This window comes from Lineus longissimus, chromosome 14 (assembly GCF_910592395.1).
Source record: "Lineus longissimus chromosome 14, tnLinLong1.2, whole genome shotgun sequence".
NCBI classification, from domain to species: Eukaryota; Metazoa; Nemertea; class Pilidiophora; order Heteronemertea; family Lineidae; genus Lineus; species Lineus longissimus.
Window position 1 is genome coordinate 10,987,157 of NC_088321.1, and position 15,343 is coordinate 11,002,499.

Sequence of the window (15,343 nt, forward strand, 5' to 3'; positions counted from 1 at the left end):
TTAGATGCGTTTTAATATTAGTATTATGAGAGCTGAACAATCACCTGACCAATTAGAAAACCGCTATCATGCTTGTTTGGCTATTAGATCATGTCGGGTAATGGCGTTTACAGGGCTTCTGATTGGCAACTGCCTGCGCCGATGTTTTACAGGACTGAGATCACTTATTAACTGTTCAGTGGTACCATGGGACAAAAAGGCCTGTCATGCCTAAATACTGCCTGGAATGTGAGTTATTTGGTTTGCAAACATCATTTTAGGCTTTCCGATTTTGAAAGATATAAACTAACATGATTCAGGTCGCTTTTGAAATAGGAATTCCTTTTCTCGATTTTACGGGGTCGGAAAGGATATCTCTTACAGGCAGTAAACACGGCCCCGCATCGTGTCATATTCTGACATGTCTCACGAAAACGCTAATAAAACAATTCAGAATATTTGGAACTATCTAAAATTCACTTACGACATTGACAAGATATAGGACTACACTTCTGCAAAGTCTGATGAAAATCGCTGCATTGAATCTTTTTTAAATCACGAAAATGCATGCACACAAAATGTACATGGACCCTATAGCAGATTTAATTGTGTACTGAGCCCTACATTCATTCAAGGAAGGTGGCAAACTGCCACTCTCCGAAGATCAAGTCCGCATCTGTCAGGCAACCCTTCCCCTCCCCTCAGTTTCATAAGAAGTCTCAGGTGAACATGTCAGTTGCAGGTGGAACTTGCACAGGTTGTTGAGAATTGGTCGCCAAACATCTGGGACGTCGGGCACATGATGCCAGTTTGAGTGAATAGAAAGAGAATAGCTTGGGACGCGACCTTTCAGTCCTTACCACACGTGATCATTAAAATGGTCAATCTTATGAAATTTTGGTTGCACTACGGATATCAAAACCGACGTTAGAATTCACGCTAAGTCAATGGCGACTTCCTACATTAGGCGCACATTCAAAGAGTCATCTATACGGCCCATATGGAAATAGTCTGTAGTAGGCTGATTACAGCATCAAAAACAAGCAAACTTACGTAATCCGTTAGATTCCATCCTAGAAGCAGTATTAACAGTATCACCAAATAAACAATAGCGCGGCATCTTTAACCCTACCACACCCGCTACGCAAGGACCTGAAAACAAAATGGGCTAATTGCAGTGGAACGCAGTGAAACTAATTGTGAGGTCGACAACGATAGATGCCCATGTGACTGGTTTAAAGTTCTTTTCTTGTAAACAAATGCTCATGGAAGTACACGCCACATCGGGGCTACTCATTTCAGTGTGGTGAATCACATAAAAATACCAATAACGGGGAGCCGAAACTAGGCAAAACAGATTTACCGAAGTCATTTTTCAGACGGCCTTTAAAGGAATAAAAATCTTAATGTGTGCATTACTATGTTATTATCCTATACATCGGATTCGTTTAAAAAAAAGTTCCGCTGGGTTGTGACTACTGAAATAATTCGATCATATATATTCAGTGATGAAACAAAATAAAACTGACGCAATTCAGAGATAAGTACGGATAACTGTCATTTCTACAAAATTCTTCAGATATACCAAAGCTAGAAAATGATGTGAAAATCAATCAAAATTTTTGAAAGATTGATACATGTATGTATAGTGACAAAAGTTAAAGGAAACCATAGTTTAAAATTTTGACTGAAAATTAGATGAAATTAGGTGTTATTTGAAAACAAATATTTTAATTGTCACAAACAATATGATATTTCTAAGGGGTCTGTTTATTCTTTAATTCAAAGATAATTTCAAAGCTTTCAAAAATTTGCATTTTGGTCAAGAAGAAAATCATCGGGCAAAACTGTAAATTTTGAGAAAAACGTACTTATGAGAAATTTATTGTTGAAAAAAGACTGTAAAAATGGGGGAATAACATAGTTTTGAAAAATAACTAGAGATTTTTTTATCGAAAACTTCAAAACCGACTTGCAATTGTGCTCGAGTGCGACGGTACAAACAACTTTCTTTAATGATTAACCATCAAAATGAAAAACAAACATGTTTGTTCCAAATCTTCCGAAGTCACCAGCCCGACATTTCTCAGGAATGTCCTGATTCTCCACTTCTGCAGTAAAATGTTCAACTCACGATCGAACGTCACGATGTTATCATAACACCGTCAAAGGAGAAGATTAAGCAAATGGCATAGTTCGGTTCAAGTCGTAATCGTTTTTGTAGCAAAGTCCATTAACTTCCTTATTGACGGGAACGTGTCAGATGTAGCGATGACGTCACTTACCAGTGTGAATGCCTATTCGTAGCTTCAATTTCTCCTCTGGGCGATGCCGGATTTTGAAGCAATGGACAGCACTGAGTAAAGACAATGACATTCTCGCCACTTCTCGCGCATGGAGTTTGCCGTTGCGAATAGGAAGACCAGACACGACCATGTAGGCGTCACCTATTGTTTCAACCTGGAAGAAGTGGAATCAGTTAAAGCACAACATAATAACAGTCACTTTAAATAAATAACAAAAACGAATCACTAAGTTTTAAAGCTTCCGGTTTAGGCTCCGTGGTGGCCAAGTCGAGCCGAGAGTCGGACGGAAATTCTATGCCAGAGGTCAGCTGACCCAGAGTGTCATGTGTACCAAGTTTTACGTTCATCGTATTCATAGCCCTAGCAGTTAAGGAACGTTCCGATGTTTCTGAAACAGGATACAAAAGCCGGACTCTGTGGTATTGTATTGACTCCCCTGCCGGCGGTTAGTAGAACAAGGAAAAAAAGAATAAATCCTTTTACCACTGATCACAATTGTAGCTCTCCCGTTTTTGTGTTGAAGAAGAACAATTTTGGTCAAAAGACATACCTTATATACATCAAAGTTTTCTATTATGGAATCAAAGGTAGTGTACAGATCGTTTAGGAGATCAACCACTTGAAGGGGTGTGGAGGCAGCTGAGAGGGCCGTGAAGCCACAGATATCGCTGAAGTAAATGGTTACGGCCGTAAAGGTCTCAGCCTGCACCACCTGCCCGGCAATAAGCTGGGTTGCTATAGTTCTGAAAATAAAATTGTTAGAAGTTTTAAAAGCGGGATGACCTCGTTCATTGCAAAGTGCAGTACACAGAAAGTGTACCAAAATGTCGCGTATTGTAAAAACCTAGTGGCATGACCGTTCGTTGAAAACCTCTTCTTGAGATCGTTATTAAACCAATTAACATGACCACCCAGTGGAAAGCGCTTGTTGCTAAGCTCATTCATAATTATGGTAACCGTTTACATATTCTGGGTTCGTCTCTGGGTAAATTGTCTTCTTAGTATGTCTCCCCTCCCCCATCAGAGATTATTGTAAAGGGACCTGCCATTGGTAAAAACCCGATAACTTGATCAATACTAAACATGAGCCCGTAACCTAAGGTATAGAAAGTTAAGGAAGTTCCTTTTCTAACTTTTCTCTACAGCAATCGAATTCTTTTGGCCAGATTTTTTGTAAGACGTTCCCAATTTGTTGATGGAATATAACCAATCCGATAAAAAGCCACGCAACATACTGACTCTACTAAAGTAGGGAATTTCCTCCTCGTTTTATTTCCTTTTTGCAGCCGGCAACTCTTCAGCCAGACTTTCATTATTTTTTTTGAAAGAAGCTTACCAATTGGTCGACAATTGATCAGCTGATGGAAACTGACCAATCACTAGTCATGAAATATACTTGCTTTGGTAACATAAGGTAGAGAAGTTCCTCTGCTTTCTTCTTCTCCTCTAAGTAGTCTGCCGTCCTCTCTTCGACCAGGGTTTCCAGGTTATTTGCATATTGCTCCATTCGAAGCAGGAGATTATCTAGGATATTTCCACTATCACCTTCCCTGGAAGAAAACAAAATGATACTTGCAAGCCGTTTTCCCATTGGTTGAAAACTGATCAGCTGATCAACCAATCAGCAGCCACACTGTTGCTTTATTTACTACGGACCTGTCTACAGTTTTCTTTTTGTCTGAAAAACCGAATACAAAATAACCCAGGTCCTTAACCTTGTCTTTTTGTCAATTGTACACGAAACGGAAATTGTCAGCAAGTACATATAAATGTTGTGTCCGCATACTTGTTGAGTTTTCTAATGGTTGACCGTAGCTGAGAGAAGTCTGGCCTCTCCACGGGGTCCTCGTTCCAGCACCGTCTTATCATATCGGCCAGCGCCTCACTAATATCGTCTTCTTCGAGTGTAGGCCTGAAGTAGGGCTTTTGACCATTTTTCACCTTTCGGACGCATTCTGAAGAAAAAATAAATCAGTCAAGACGGTGAGGTCAATACTCCTTTAAGTTTAAGGCCGGTGAATTACGGTCAGCAGAGAGGGCGGAACAAAGTTTTCCAGATTCTGCATTCGGTTACGCATGCACTTTAGTGGGTCCGAACCAAGGCTACCAAGCAGTAACCGAGCGTTACATATTCATATGCATGCGTAACCGGATGCAACATTTGGAACTTCTGCTCACTTCTGCTGATTCAAAGTTACAGAGTGGTTAGGACTCGGGATAATGCATCTTGCTCGTACTTTGGCCCCAGTAAAGTAGGATCAGTGTTTGAGATGGTTAAGGCTTCTAGTTTTCCTCATCCTAATAGCTGAGCCTTTTGGGCCGTTTCTAAAAGATTAATTCAAATCATGTCTTTAAGCTAGATTCGTTTAAATTTGGAGGTGCCACATATTCTGACCTAGCAGAGCACCTTTATTTGATTTAAGACGCCCTAAGGTGCTCGAGTGCAAAATAGCGCCTTTAAAGGCAAGGCATGTTGACTGAGTAAATATTACAAACGAGACAATTTCCAGCTGAGGAAGAATGGTATTTGGTATGAGTACACATTAGTTCAAACAATTAGGAATACAAATTGTGTTATTGTCGCGATCTATTAAGTGACGATATCTCCAACCCTCTCTTACCTTCTGGTGACAGATCCATGTTTGCGACATAGAACGCCCCCTGCCGGTAGACTATTTCTTGACAAATTATTGCAAAGCTATATACATCGCCCTTCTGTGTGCCCTCTGGTGGCCGACTTTGCAATCTCATTATTTCTGGAGCAGTCCAAATTTGTCCTAGAAAAAAGCAAATTAGGTCATTTCAAACCGATGACGACATGATAGTTGATATAAAGACACAATTACAGTCGGCTTCAAAAGTAAATTTAACTGTCCTTTTGGGCTGCATTGCAAAAACTACACTGGGCCGATTTCGTTCAGGTTTAGTTTTTTAGGGGTTGTTTGTATGTACATGAAGACTTACGTGGATATTAAATTTAACCCCTTTCTCCCCTGAACTGCTCATTCTGGATGAATTCTAATGAACTATACAATATGTTTATTTCCGCGTACACCTTTCGGTATGCCAAGTTTATTTTTAAAATGTCCATTAGAAAAAAACGGCCCCTGTCCTAACCCGACCCCCCCCCTCCCAACAAAAAAGAAATCGTCAAAGGGCCCCAATGTAGAAGTTTTCTTTTTGCTTGATTTGCAAATCTCTTACCTGGAAATCGTGTTGGGTCCCAAAATTAAATTGAAGAAAATCAAAACTTTGAAGTAATCGGCCCACAAGCAGTTCTTGCAGAGCAGCCCAAAATAACAGTGACATTTTACTTAAGAGCCCTAAGGTACCATAAAACATGCTTTACCAAAACGTTGTCAAAACAGTACCAACGCTTCGACCTCTGAAAATATCTTCGAAACAACAAATAAGAGGCATTATCAAAATGTATTCAATTGTGATGAAAGGGATCGTCACAATGAAAACAGTTTATCTGACAATACCCCTCGCTTATCTGTTATTTGGCAGATTTTTCTTAAGTGGCAAAGTTAGGATGTTTGAGAGTGTGTGCTACATGTAGCCGGATCCCTCGCCCAGACACTGACATGTTCTCCACTCTTCATAGCCCCGAGGAAGAAATTACATATCTAGTCACAGGCGTTCAACAGGTGGTGATGTTCGGCTTCGTCACGTACCGCTTTTTTTTTCGCGTCCCTAGGTACGTTGCCTAAGTGGTGAAAAGTGGTAAAAAACGGCGTAATGTGCTCCCACAGGCGACTTTTGCCGAATAACACTGCTCCGCAGCCCAGTACTTAGCACTTTTTTATCTTTCTTATCAGGCACTTCAAGGAATATGAGACAGTAACAGACTTCGAGGGACAACCATGGTCAACTTCGCCCTGAAGGGATACTTAAGGCTACAGAAAGCGTGCATATCCCCTGGAATAAGCAAGATCGTGCGGTGGTTATTCAATGTAATTAAACAAGCATAAATCTCACATCCAGTGATACTCACGGCTATAATAAGTGTGCATATCTTCCGAATAAGGTAAATCACGGAGTGAATGAAGACCGAAATCAGTGATTTTTAGAACAAACCGGCTATCCACAACACAATTTGACGTTTTAAGGTTCCCGTGTGACCTGATCTCACTGCCATGAAGATATGCCATGCCCTGAAAGAGATACGTTGGTGTTGATTAGTAGAGGTGCCTTTGAAGAGTTTCCGTGGATTCATCCGTCTTGCAGGCCTTACCGTAGTTCTTAAAAAATGTTGGATTTCCTGCTGCCTATTATATCTAGCACTGATCTAGCACATGTAGGCCCACGAGTTGGGAGATGTCATGCAGGGTTTCTGAAACCGGGTGCACTGTTCAATGAAGAATGAAGACATTATCGTAATGATGGCGGCATAGGCGTTCACTTGGTTGGAGCAGAGTCTTTTAAATAAATTTATTTGAAAAACTTTTAGGCATCGCCACATTCTGTAAGAAATTATTTTGACCTCACTTACCCTGACAACGTCTTGCATCAATGAATACTTGAACATCCAGTCCAATTTGAGCTGCTCGTTCTCCAAGACGTCCTCCAAGCTTCCCTTAGGACAGTACTCAGTGACTATACACTCGTGGGGTGGGTCAATACAGGCTCCTACAAACCGCACCAAATGGTCGTTCTGGAGGTCCTTCACCTTTAACAGAAAAGAGGGGGGATGATGTAATGATACAAGTTTTGGTTGGTATTACGCGATGAAATCAGACGTAATGAACCATCTTGTGTCGTCACACATATGAATGGCGGTGCGTTTTTTGCAGGCATGGCCAGTCAAATATATAAGCTTATGAGCCCATTAGAATACTGTCCTCTGGGCCTGGTTTTTCAAAACAAATTTTGTCACTGAAGCTGGCGTTAACTTAACCTGGTGTTATCTCCTTAGACTTAACGCCAAGTTAAGGTCGATGTAAAGTCAAGGGGTTTTCCCCGAGGCAAACACATTCCTAGCTACCCATTGAAGAGTAACATAATGCATCACAATCCTCCCCCCAAATCATCATGTTTGATTTGTAAACACTTGGGTCGGCGCGGAGTGCTCCACATCGCACATCGACCTATTTTACGCATATCAAAATCAAGACAACATCACAACCCCCAGACATATAATTTCATTTCACCCAAATTGCCCCGACCCCACAGTAAACCAACACCCTAAAACAACCCGCGCCACGGGTACTATGCTAGTGAATCATAATTGCCCAGACTCTCTTCGCCGATTTTAGTAAGCGCTCGAGGAACATTTGTTGATGCTTAACCACAACCCTGAAATGTGACAGCAATTACAGGCCTTGGTTTTTCAATGGTCCGCTGATTTGCGCATAATATTTGGAAACGCACTTTAGCGGGCTCGTGTTGTAAATAGTAAACAAACGGACGTGAATGATAAAGTTTCAAAATGTCAAGCAGTTTTTCTCCACTTTTATAAAACATTTTTCAAATTTTGAAAATGGAAATGTGCTGTTAACCAACTGCAGGAGCTTCTCCGTATAACCGCGGATTTTGGGTTTTTCAAGTAGATTATCGGCAAAATTACTAGATTAGAAAAATTATGTGGAGTAAAAGCTGTACTTTGTTAATCATATGCATAGTTAGATTGTTTTTAATAATCGGCCGTTATACGGACTTGCGCTAGGAATCGACCAACAGAGTATGCTTCGATGCGACATAGCATGTTGACATAAAATTGATCAAGGTGATTTTTTGACCTCCCCGAAAAAGTCATTTTTCTGGGTCATCCATCAATACGATCCAGCTATTTTGGGGAAAAGTTCATTTAGATGCATCATACTTAACCATAATTTTTTAAAATTATGTGTTATCAATGAATTATCACGAGTTGAAGTTGGGCAGATTTGCGCAACGGTTGGGTATAGATCGACCTTAAGTTAACGCCAGCGTAAGTGACAACACTTGTCTTGGACAACCGGGCCCTGATCTGAAGAGAACAGTTATAAAATTCCAAAATCCCAGGTCAGGGTATGTCGTAATAATAAATTAAGTCATGTAATAGGCCTTGTCAACATGATATGATAAGAATACTGCTTGAGAATGTGATCCGAGTCACCAGATTCCACGAATAGATTTTCTCCGGCCTTATAAACACTGTATATAAGCGCGTCATAAGCAGAGCCTGCTATACTAACAGGAAGAACATTCGAATGGCCCAATTCTTTGTTATATAAGGTGGATTAGTGCACATATTAAATGTCAAAAGTAATCAGGGCAAAACCTGTAATGTTAAATACCCACTTTTTTGATTTCCAAGAGTAATGGTTTTGTTATCTCCACCTCTTTTTCGAGTCGCTTGATGGCAACTATCGTTGCTTTGTAATATCCAGTCTTGGTGAACAGTTGTTTGTTTCCCATATCACTCAGACAGATAGCAATAGTGTCTCCCGATAGGTGGCTCTCCGCTGAGGCACGCTGAAACAAGAAGCACGCAAATGAGTCGCAAACCATGACGGTGATTCAATTTTTATGTGCGAACGGTATGTCTTTCTCCTCAAGCAGGCGATCTTTTTTCTAAGTGTGGTTAAACAAGTCAAAGTAGGACTTCATCATTTTTCAATGAATGCATAGTGCCTAAAACATGAAATGTACACGTTACAGTAATAAGGCTTCAGATATTGAACGAATTCACGAATTACACAAACGAGAGGTTACAAATAATGATAAGCCACAATGGTAACGACGGACAATAACGTTATTCTAAAAACTGATCAAAATCATCAAGGAGACTGAGTTGACAGTAAGAAAGCTAACTGGTTACACCCCTGTTACACTGAATATCATTAAAAACGATTCTGGTCCTCATCAAATGAAGCTAATATGCGGACTTTGACACGACGTGCAGAAGTGGTAACTACAACTGTGCACGTGAATCCACGTTCCAAATGAAACGGCAAAGGGCCATTGTGCTCACCGTATAGATATTTGGTGGTATAGAATTCATCCTGGTTAAGAAATATGCTACATGTACAGTATATAGGTCAAACCAAAGTCGGTATGACATGTGATGTATTGCTGCTTGGAGTACCTACTATAAAAATGTCATCTAAAACAAGTCACTAATAAGCGAGATATTGCACTTTTTACCCTTTTTTAGTTTTGGCCTCCTGTGGTCAAGTCGAGAATCAGATCGGATCGAAATTCAGTGTCCGAGGCTAAATGACGTAGGGAGTCATGTGTTCCAAAGTTCATTCAAGCGGCCAATTTACGGCATTTGACCCATTTCGACCTTGAAAATTAGGTCAAATCAAAAACCGGTTCGATATGTGATGTATCCTTGCTAGGAGAACCTACCATAACAATTTTATCGAAAACGAGTCACTTTTTAGGTTTCCACATCTCGCCCTCTGGTGGCCAAGTAAAAAATTAGATCAGACCTAAATTCACTGTCAGAAGTCATCTTACCTTTGGGGTCATGTGGACCAAGTTTAAAGTTCATAGCTTTAGCGGTTAAGAAACGTGCCTCTGTTTTTGAAAAAGGATACGACGACGGGCGACAACGGACGACGGACACTGCGGTATTGTATAGACTCCCCTACGGTGAGCCAAAAAGACAGGTCGTCTGGTGCCCAAGTAGGAGGCAAAATGGGGTTCAAATCCGACAATTTTGTGTTATTCGTGCATTCATTCAATTTTAAAACCTTGTCACTCTTCCCGTACATTGAGTGCACATAACCGATTTAACTTGGTGCATATTGGCGTCGGTGTAAAATATTTGTAGTAGTAGATATGTCACACTAAGATTGCGATGTGATTTGTGTTACAAGTGTGTTGTGCTTGAAAGAATATATCAATAAAATCTGTAGGCTACACATCACAGCTTTATAAGCTTTAAAATGTACACCAAAATATATGATAATCATGATGATCGGATTTGTGAACTCGCCATTGGCATTGCATGCATTAGGCATCCATTGGAAAATAATCAAGGCCACTTGTTATTTATTAGTACATTTGGACACATGCAGGGGGGGGGGTCATCTACTTACCCGTGTTAGGCTCATGCGACTGCCAGACCTTTTTAACCCACTGCGCCTCTCGTTCATCACAATATCTTCAAATTTGATTCGCCAGCTCATTTCGGCTAACTCAGCTTCTAATCTTAGATGTCTGAAAGATAACGAAATATATCTTAATGGGCAATACTGGCGAGTGTTTACAATTACGAACCTTGACGATAAGGCCGAACAGGCCACCATGCGGCAACATAGCAAAGGGACACCTCTAACTAAAGTAAACACGCTCTAGCCAACTACCCTCATCGGGAAAAGACTATTGAAACATTTGAAGCCGGTGTGCAAGGGATAGTAGTCCTAGGGCTGATAGTCCGTGTAACAATAGCCCGCATTGCTAAATGTTTTGGTTAGGGTTAGCGGTACAATAGATCATGCTGCTTAATTGATCAAATACAATGCTACCGGACTATGACTCCAGGGGGACTATATCCGCTGTCACACCGGTCTAGGCATTTCCGATCGTTATAAAAACAAGGATTTCGCATTCGTGAATGGGATCCAGGTGTGACAGACGTGTATTCATGCTTTAAAAGCCGCTTTTGGCATTTTTGTCATCGTGTCTTCGGGCGGGGCTTCACCACGTATATTTACCCGTGCTTGTTTATAGACCTATCGACTCCCATGCAAAGTGTTCGCGGGGTTGATGTTATCAAGATTTGCCCTGATTATCTCTTTGATAAGAGAGTAGAACAAAGGCAATTTAATCCTAGGTGCGTGCGGGCTTTGTTTAAAGGAATGGTCGTTTTTTAATTGCAGTATATTTGTTCTTCTTCTGGTTCATCAGTAAACTATTTTTCTTTTTGTTTGATGGCTTTTCAATTTTGTTTCAGCTCTTCGATAGAAAACAGACGCGTTATTCGTTATTTTCAGTTCGCGCAAATCTTGAAAGACCTTTCACGCCGAGATCCGAGTTCACGTCACCCCGCTATTAAGACCCAACGTCATTTCCATTTATCGTCGCAGTTGCGGGGTAATCAAGCGCCGATCAGCGTGACGTCGGAAAACTCGATATCAGCACCAAGACGTCACAGGGTAGATCCTAACTCCAGAAAACGCCATACTAGTGCATCGTTCCATGTGGAAAGGATCGATGCATGGAGAGCTAACTCTGGTCTAATGGAGTCAGCATCGGAAAAACGTGATAATTCAGTCAGATTTCGAGTTTTTCCTTTTTGGTGCAATTTGCTGATGGAAACTATCTATGTAGAATAAATGGCGACTGGGCAGCCGACAGTTGGGTAATAATGCCCTTGATAAAGCCAAAGGTCCTTTAAAGACAATAGACCGTTTATCAGGCCAGGCCTGATTTCTTCTAGCTGCGAGGTAAGGGGCAAAAATATCATTTCAATCAACTGTGCATTGTTTTTAGCCAGTTTATTACATAAGATTATGCATTTAGCGCAACTGCTTCCAAGGCCTGATTCACAGAACCAGTTTGTTGATCAAGAACACATGCTCAAAATTTGGTGACGGTCGGTGTAAAAGAAATGCAAGCCCCCCCCCCCCGGAATCTAAGTCCGGTCCTTTTGTTACAGTGAATAGAGTCGCCGAGTTCCTTTGTTGAAGATTATGTAGCTAACCATAACCAAACGTTGACAATACGCAGCTGTTGTATGGGGTCCTGCATTCCTAGGACGTCCATTCATTTTACACCGGTGTAACATCTGTGGTTGTTCCCCATGTTTCAGTGTTTCCAAACAATAGGCAGCTAGATAGACCATGACTTTTCAATAGGGGGGATACACAGAAAAACTCGTCAATCTATTTTTGAGCGTTCCCAAACAATGAGGGGAAACACTCAAAAACAGAAACACTCAAAAACATTACACTGGCACGGAAGTGGGGCTTTCTCGCTGTAATGGTTCTCGGAACGTCCATTTTCGGGAAGGGCAATGATAATGAATTCTCTCAGAATAACAATCGTCAAAAATCTGTTGACATAACCATTCCTTACCATGGCCTTAATGAGCAGTCTCTCCTTATACCGCTTACCAATCTTAAAACAAGCGGTAATTAAAACTACCGCTTAAAAAGTAGTTAAAATTACTTCGCACTAACTCATTCATTTTCTCCTATGCTGAAGTCCTGAATGGTTGATATTCGGCTTACCTGTACAAGAAGAACGCTCCAACTGATACGATGATAAGGAGTGAGCCAAGCACGATGATGACAATCGCAAAGTTTGGAAAAGGCTCTGAAATATAGCATAATCTTTATTACATTGTGAAGGACACTAAATCATATTTATATTTTGAAAAGATTAGGGCCCTAAATAGGGGCCTCATCGAATTGACGGAACGGACTGAAATAGACAGGATATGACAACGGAACATGAGTTTTTTTTCCAGTTCCATGGAGGATTATAGCAGGATATAGACATGGTTTCTCTGGATTGGGGGGGAGGGATATTCCTAATATCATCAAGTAAATGTATAGATTCGATCCATACTTGATAATATGAAAGTTTGAATAAAGTGTTGATACACCAGATACCCAGTTGTAAGGTTATGGAGGTTGGGAGGGGTATTATTATAGCTCCTCCAACCTTGCAATAATTTCCAGTTGGTAATAAATGCAGTACATGAGACCTCAATTAACCAGTTTTATTGTCAGCAATGCTCTTTCGATTATGTAAGCCAAAAGAGAGATTTGTGCTCGAATTGGGGTCGTGACACCATGCTTGCCATCATTAGACAACAAAGGTTTGGCAATACAGGGTGCGTTCAATTTCTTAATAAGGGGAAACTCCAATGACTGTAAGAAACAACTGCTATAATTGGTCATGGTTTTGATATGAGGTGTTAATGGAGGGTGGTGAAGCGGTACCGACGGACCCTGTAGAACTTCCCCAGGATGAAGTTGAAGGAAACAGCGATGGAGTGTTGTTTGTTGACATGCCAGACCTCAGTGCTGATGAGGCAGATCTCAGCGAGGATGAGGACTAGACTTTGAATTAAATGCGAATGACCTTCTTGACTGGATAATGAGTTCATGTATATTGAACTGCACCGAGTTGCAATGAGCTGTTTCTGCCCTCATCAGATCAGATTCACTGATTCATAGACTATTTTTAATTCGTTTATCTGGCTCCTGAAGCCTCGAGGTGTTAACGGTAACACTGTTTCATAGATTGGTCAACCGCAGTCAACCATGGAAGGATTTTGAATCTGCTGGTGTCAGATTAATCGAGCGAGCTTGCTCTTCAAGTGAGGTAATTGCCAACATTATAAGTGATATTAACCATTTTGTAAGTGTAACATTTTTATTGAGCCACTCTGTAGATACATGTAGCAATAAGAGTTTCCGTGGACTCTATATCATCGTATTCTTCTAGAGCATTGTCAATTGGCCATCACGTGAAAACCGCTATATATTTTTTTGAATTTTTGATTAAAAAAGAAAATTTTAAAAAAATCGCAATTTTTAGTGATTCCGGGTTTTGGTTTGAAATTGCAGTTTGGGGTGGCCTCAAGTGCTTGTAGCGAATCCTGTGCTAGTTATTGACCTGTGTTCATTAAATGAATGAGAGCAGAAAAATCGAAAGGATATCACGGCCTTTCCAGTGGTGTACATCAATTATTGGTCATTCTTTGAAAAGCGCCCTGAAAACAAATTCTAAAATGTCATTTGTGACCCGCTCTACCAAAACTAGGCGCTTGTCGCATCTGAACTTGACAGGTTGATACGGACGTGTTGTTCATTTCTCTATTGTAGACCTTTTGTGAAATGTGACCAAATCAGTTTGTAATAGATTTCACAAAAGGTCTACAATAGGGAAATGAACAACAAGTCCGTATCAACCTGTCGAGTTCAGATGCGACAAGCGCCTAGTTTTGGTAGAGTGAGTCACATTTGCTATTTAGAGAACATCCCGACGTCAGGCACTTTCGGAAAAACAATTGAGTGTGATCATAACGCTCGAGTGAACCATCGCCATCTTCATTTTAATCTAACGTGTTATAACGCAATCTTGAAAAATATTATATACCATTCGCCTTCCAGAAGATGGCATTTCAGTTGCTATGGAAACTAAACCCCTATCCCTGACAACAATGGGATGAGCATTGTCACCTGGATGCTGCATTTCTTCCATATTGTTTCCCTGGCTATATTTACCTTACACCAGTGTCCTTTCATACACCCCTCTGTTTGGAAAATGTCATAATCGGACAGAACAATCTACAGTGTATTCTTAAATACAATAACCGCTTGTTTATTTGTTGTTTTTAGAGGTAGAAGTAAACATTACCGCAAGGCAGTTTTTTGCATGCTAATGCTCTAGATTTGGAATTTGCTTACATGTACTTTCATATTATTCTACAGCATAATTATGAAGATATTCAGTTCTCAAAACAAAATCACACAATTGGAAAAGATCAAACTTTCAGATTTTTTGAAAGACCGGATATGGCCTTTATTTTAAGACAAAAACACTAGTGAACCTTTTGACATCACAGCTCATTTATAAGCATTTGATCAGCACATTCTGATGGTTCAATTGATAAACTTATTGACATGACTATTCATTTGACACCACTCGATCAGTTGGTTGGCCTGAAACAACATATTTTTTGTTCGCAAATACTTGGAACATATTTATCATTTTTAGGTCTACACCTTCCAGCACCCATATTGATACTACACGTATAAATATGTGTGCAGTAGGGCCATACCTAAAATTCAGAAAAATATACTGAGGTTACGCACCATCTACGACTCCAACTCGATCCGATGCCAACTTTAAGAGTTAATCACAGTCGTAAAGACAACTTTGATTCACCTGAACTGACGAGAGTTGTTTTCATATTGATAAACGTTGTGTACGTACGCATTTTTATTCCGATCGGACCAGTGCCTGAGCGGAAAATAACGAAGTCGTTTTCCAAGTTGTGGTGATGGTCGACAACTTGGATAACGAGTTCGTAATATCCGTCTTCTGCACTGGTCACGCTTAGAATTCAAAATGTTGTTCTAAAGATTCGGTGGAATATCAAAATG

The 15,343-nt window shown here is 40.5% G+C and overlaps 1 protein-coding gene across 8 annotated transcripts in view; it reads right to left on the minus strand.

The window, feature by feature from the left end:
• Positions 1-15,343, minus strand: part of LOC135498977 (atrial natriuretic peptide receptor 1-like) — an 813,512-nt gene that overhangs the window by 8,746 nt on the left and 789,423 nt on the right. For all 8 annotated transcript variants that reach the window (XM_064789559.1, XM_064789566.1, XM_064789564.1 and 5 more), the window contains 11 exons: positions 12,455-12,539; positions 10,319-10,439; positions 8,571-8,744; positions 6,781-6,957; positions 6,283-6,442; positions 4,907-5,062; positions 4,072-4,240; positions 3,686-3,835; positions 2,836-3,028; positions 2,265-2,439; positions 1,033-1,131 (listed from right to left, as the gene is read on the minus strand). In XM_064789559.1, the coding sequence (XP_064645629.1) occupies positions 1,033-1,131; positions 2,265-2,439; positions 2,836-3,028; positions 3,686-3,835; positions 4,072-4,240; positions 4,907-5,062; positions 6,283-6,442; positions 6,781-6,957; positions 8,571-8,744; positions 10,319-10,439; positions 12,455-12,539 (1,659 nt within the window). The remainder of the gene's footprint in view (positions 1-1,032; positions 1,132-2,264; positions 2,440-2,835; positions 3,029-3,685; positions 3,836-4,071; positions 4,241-4,906; positions 5,063-6,282; positions 6,443-6,780; positions 6,958-8,570; positions 8,745-10,318; positions 10,440-12,454; positions 12,540-15,343) is intronic.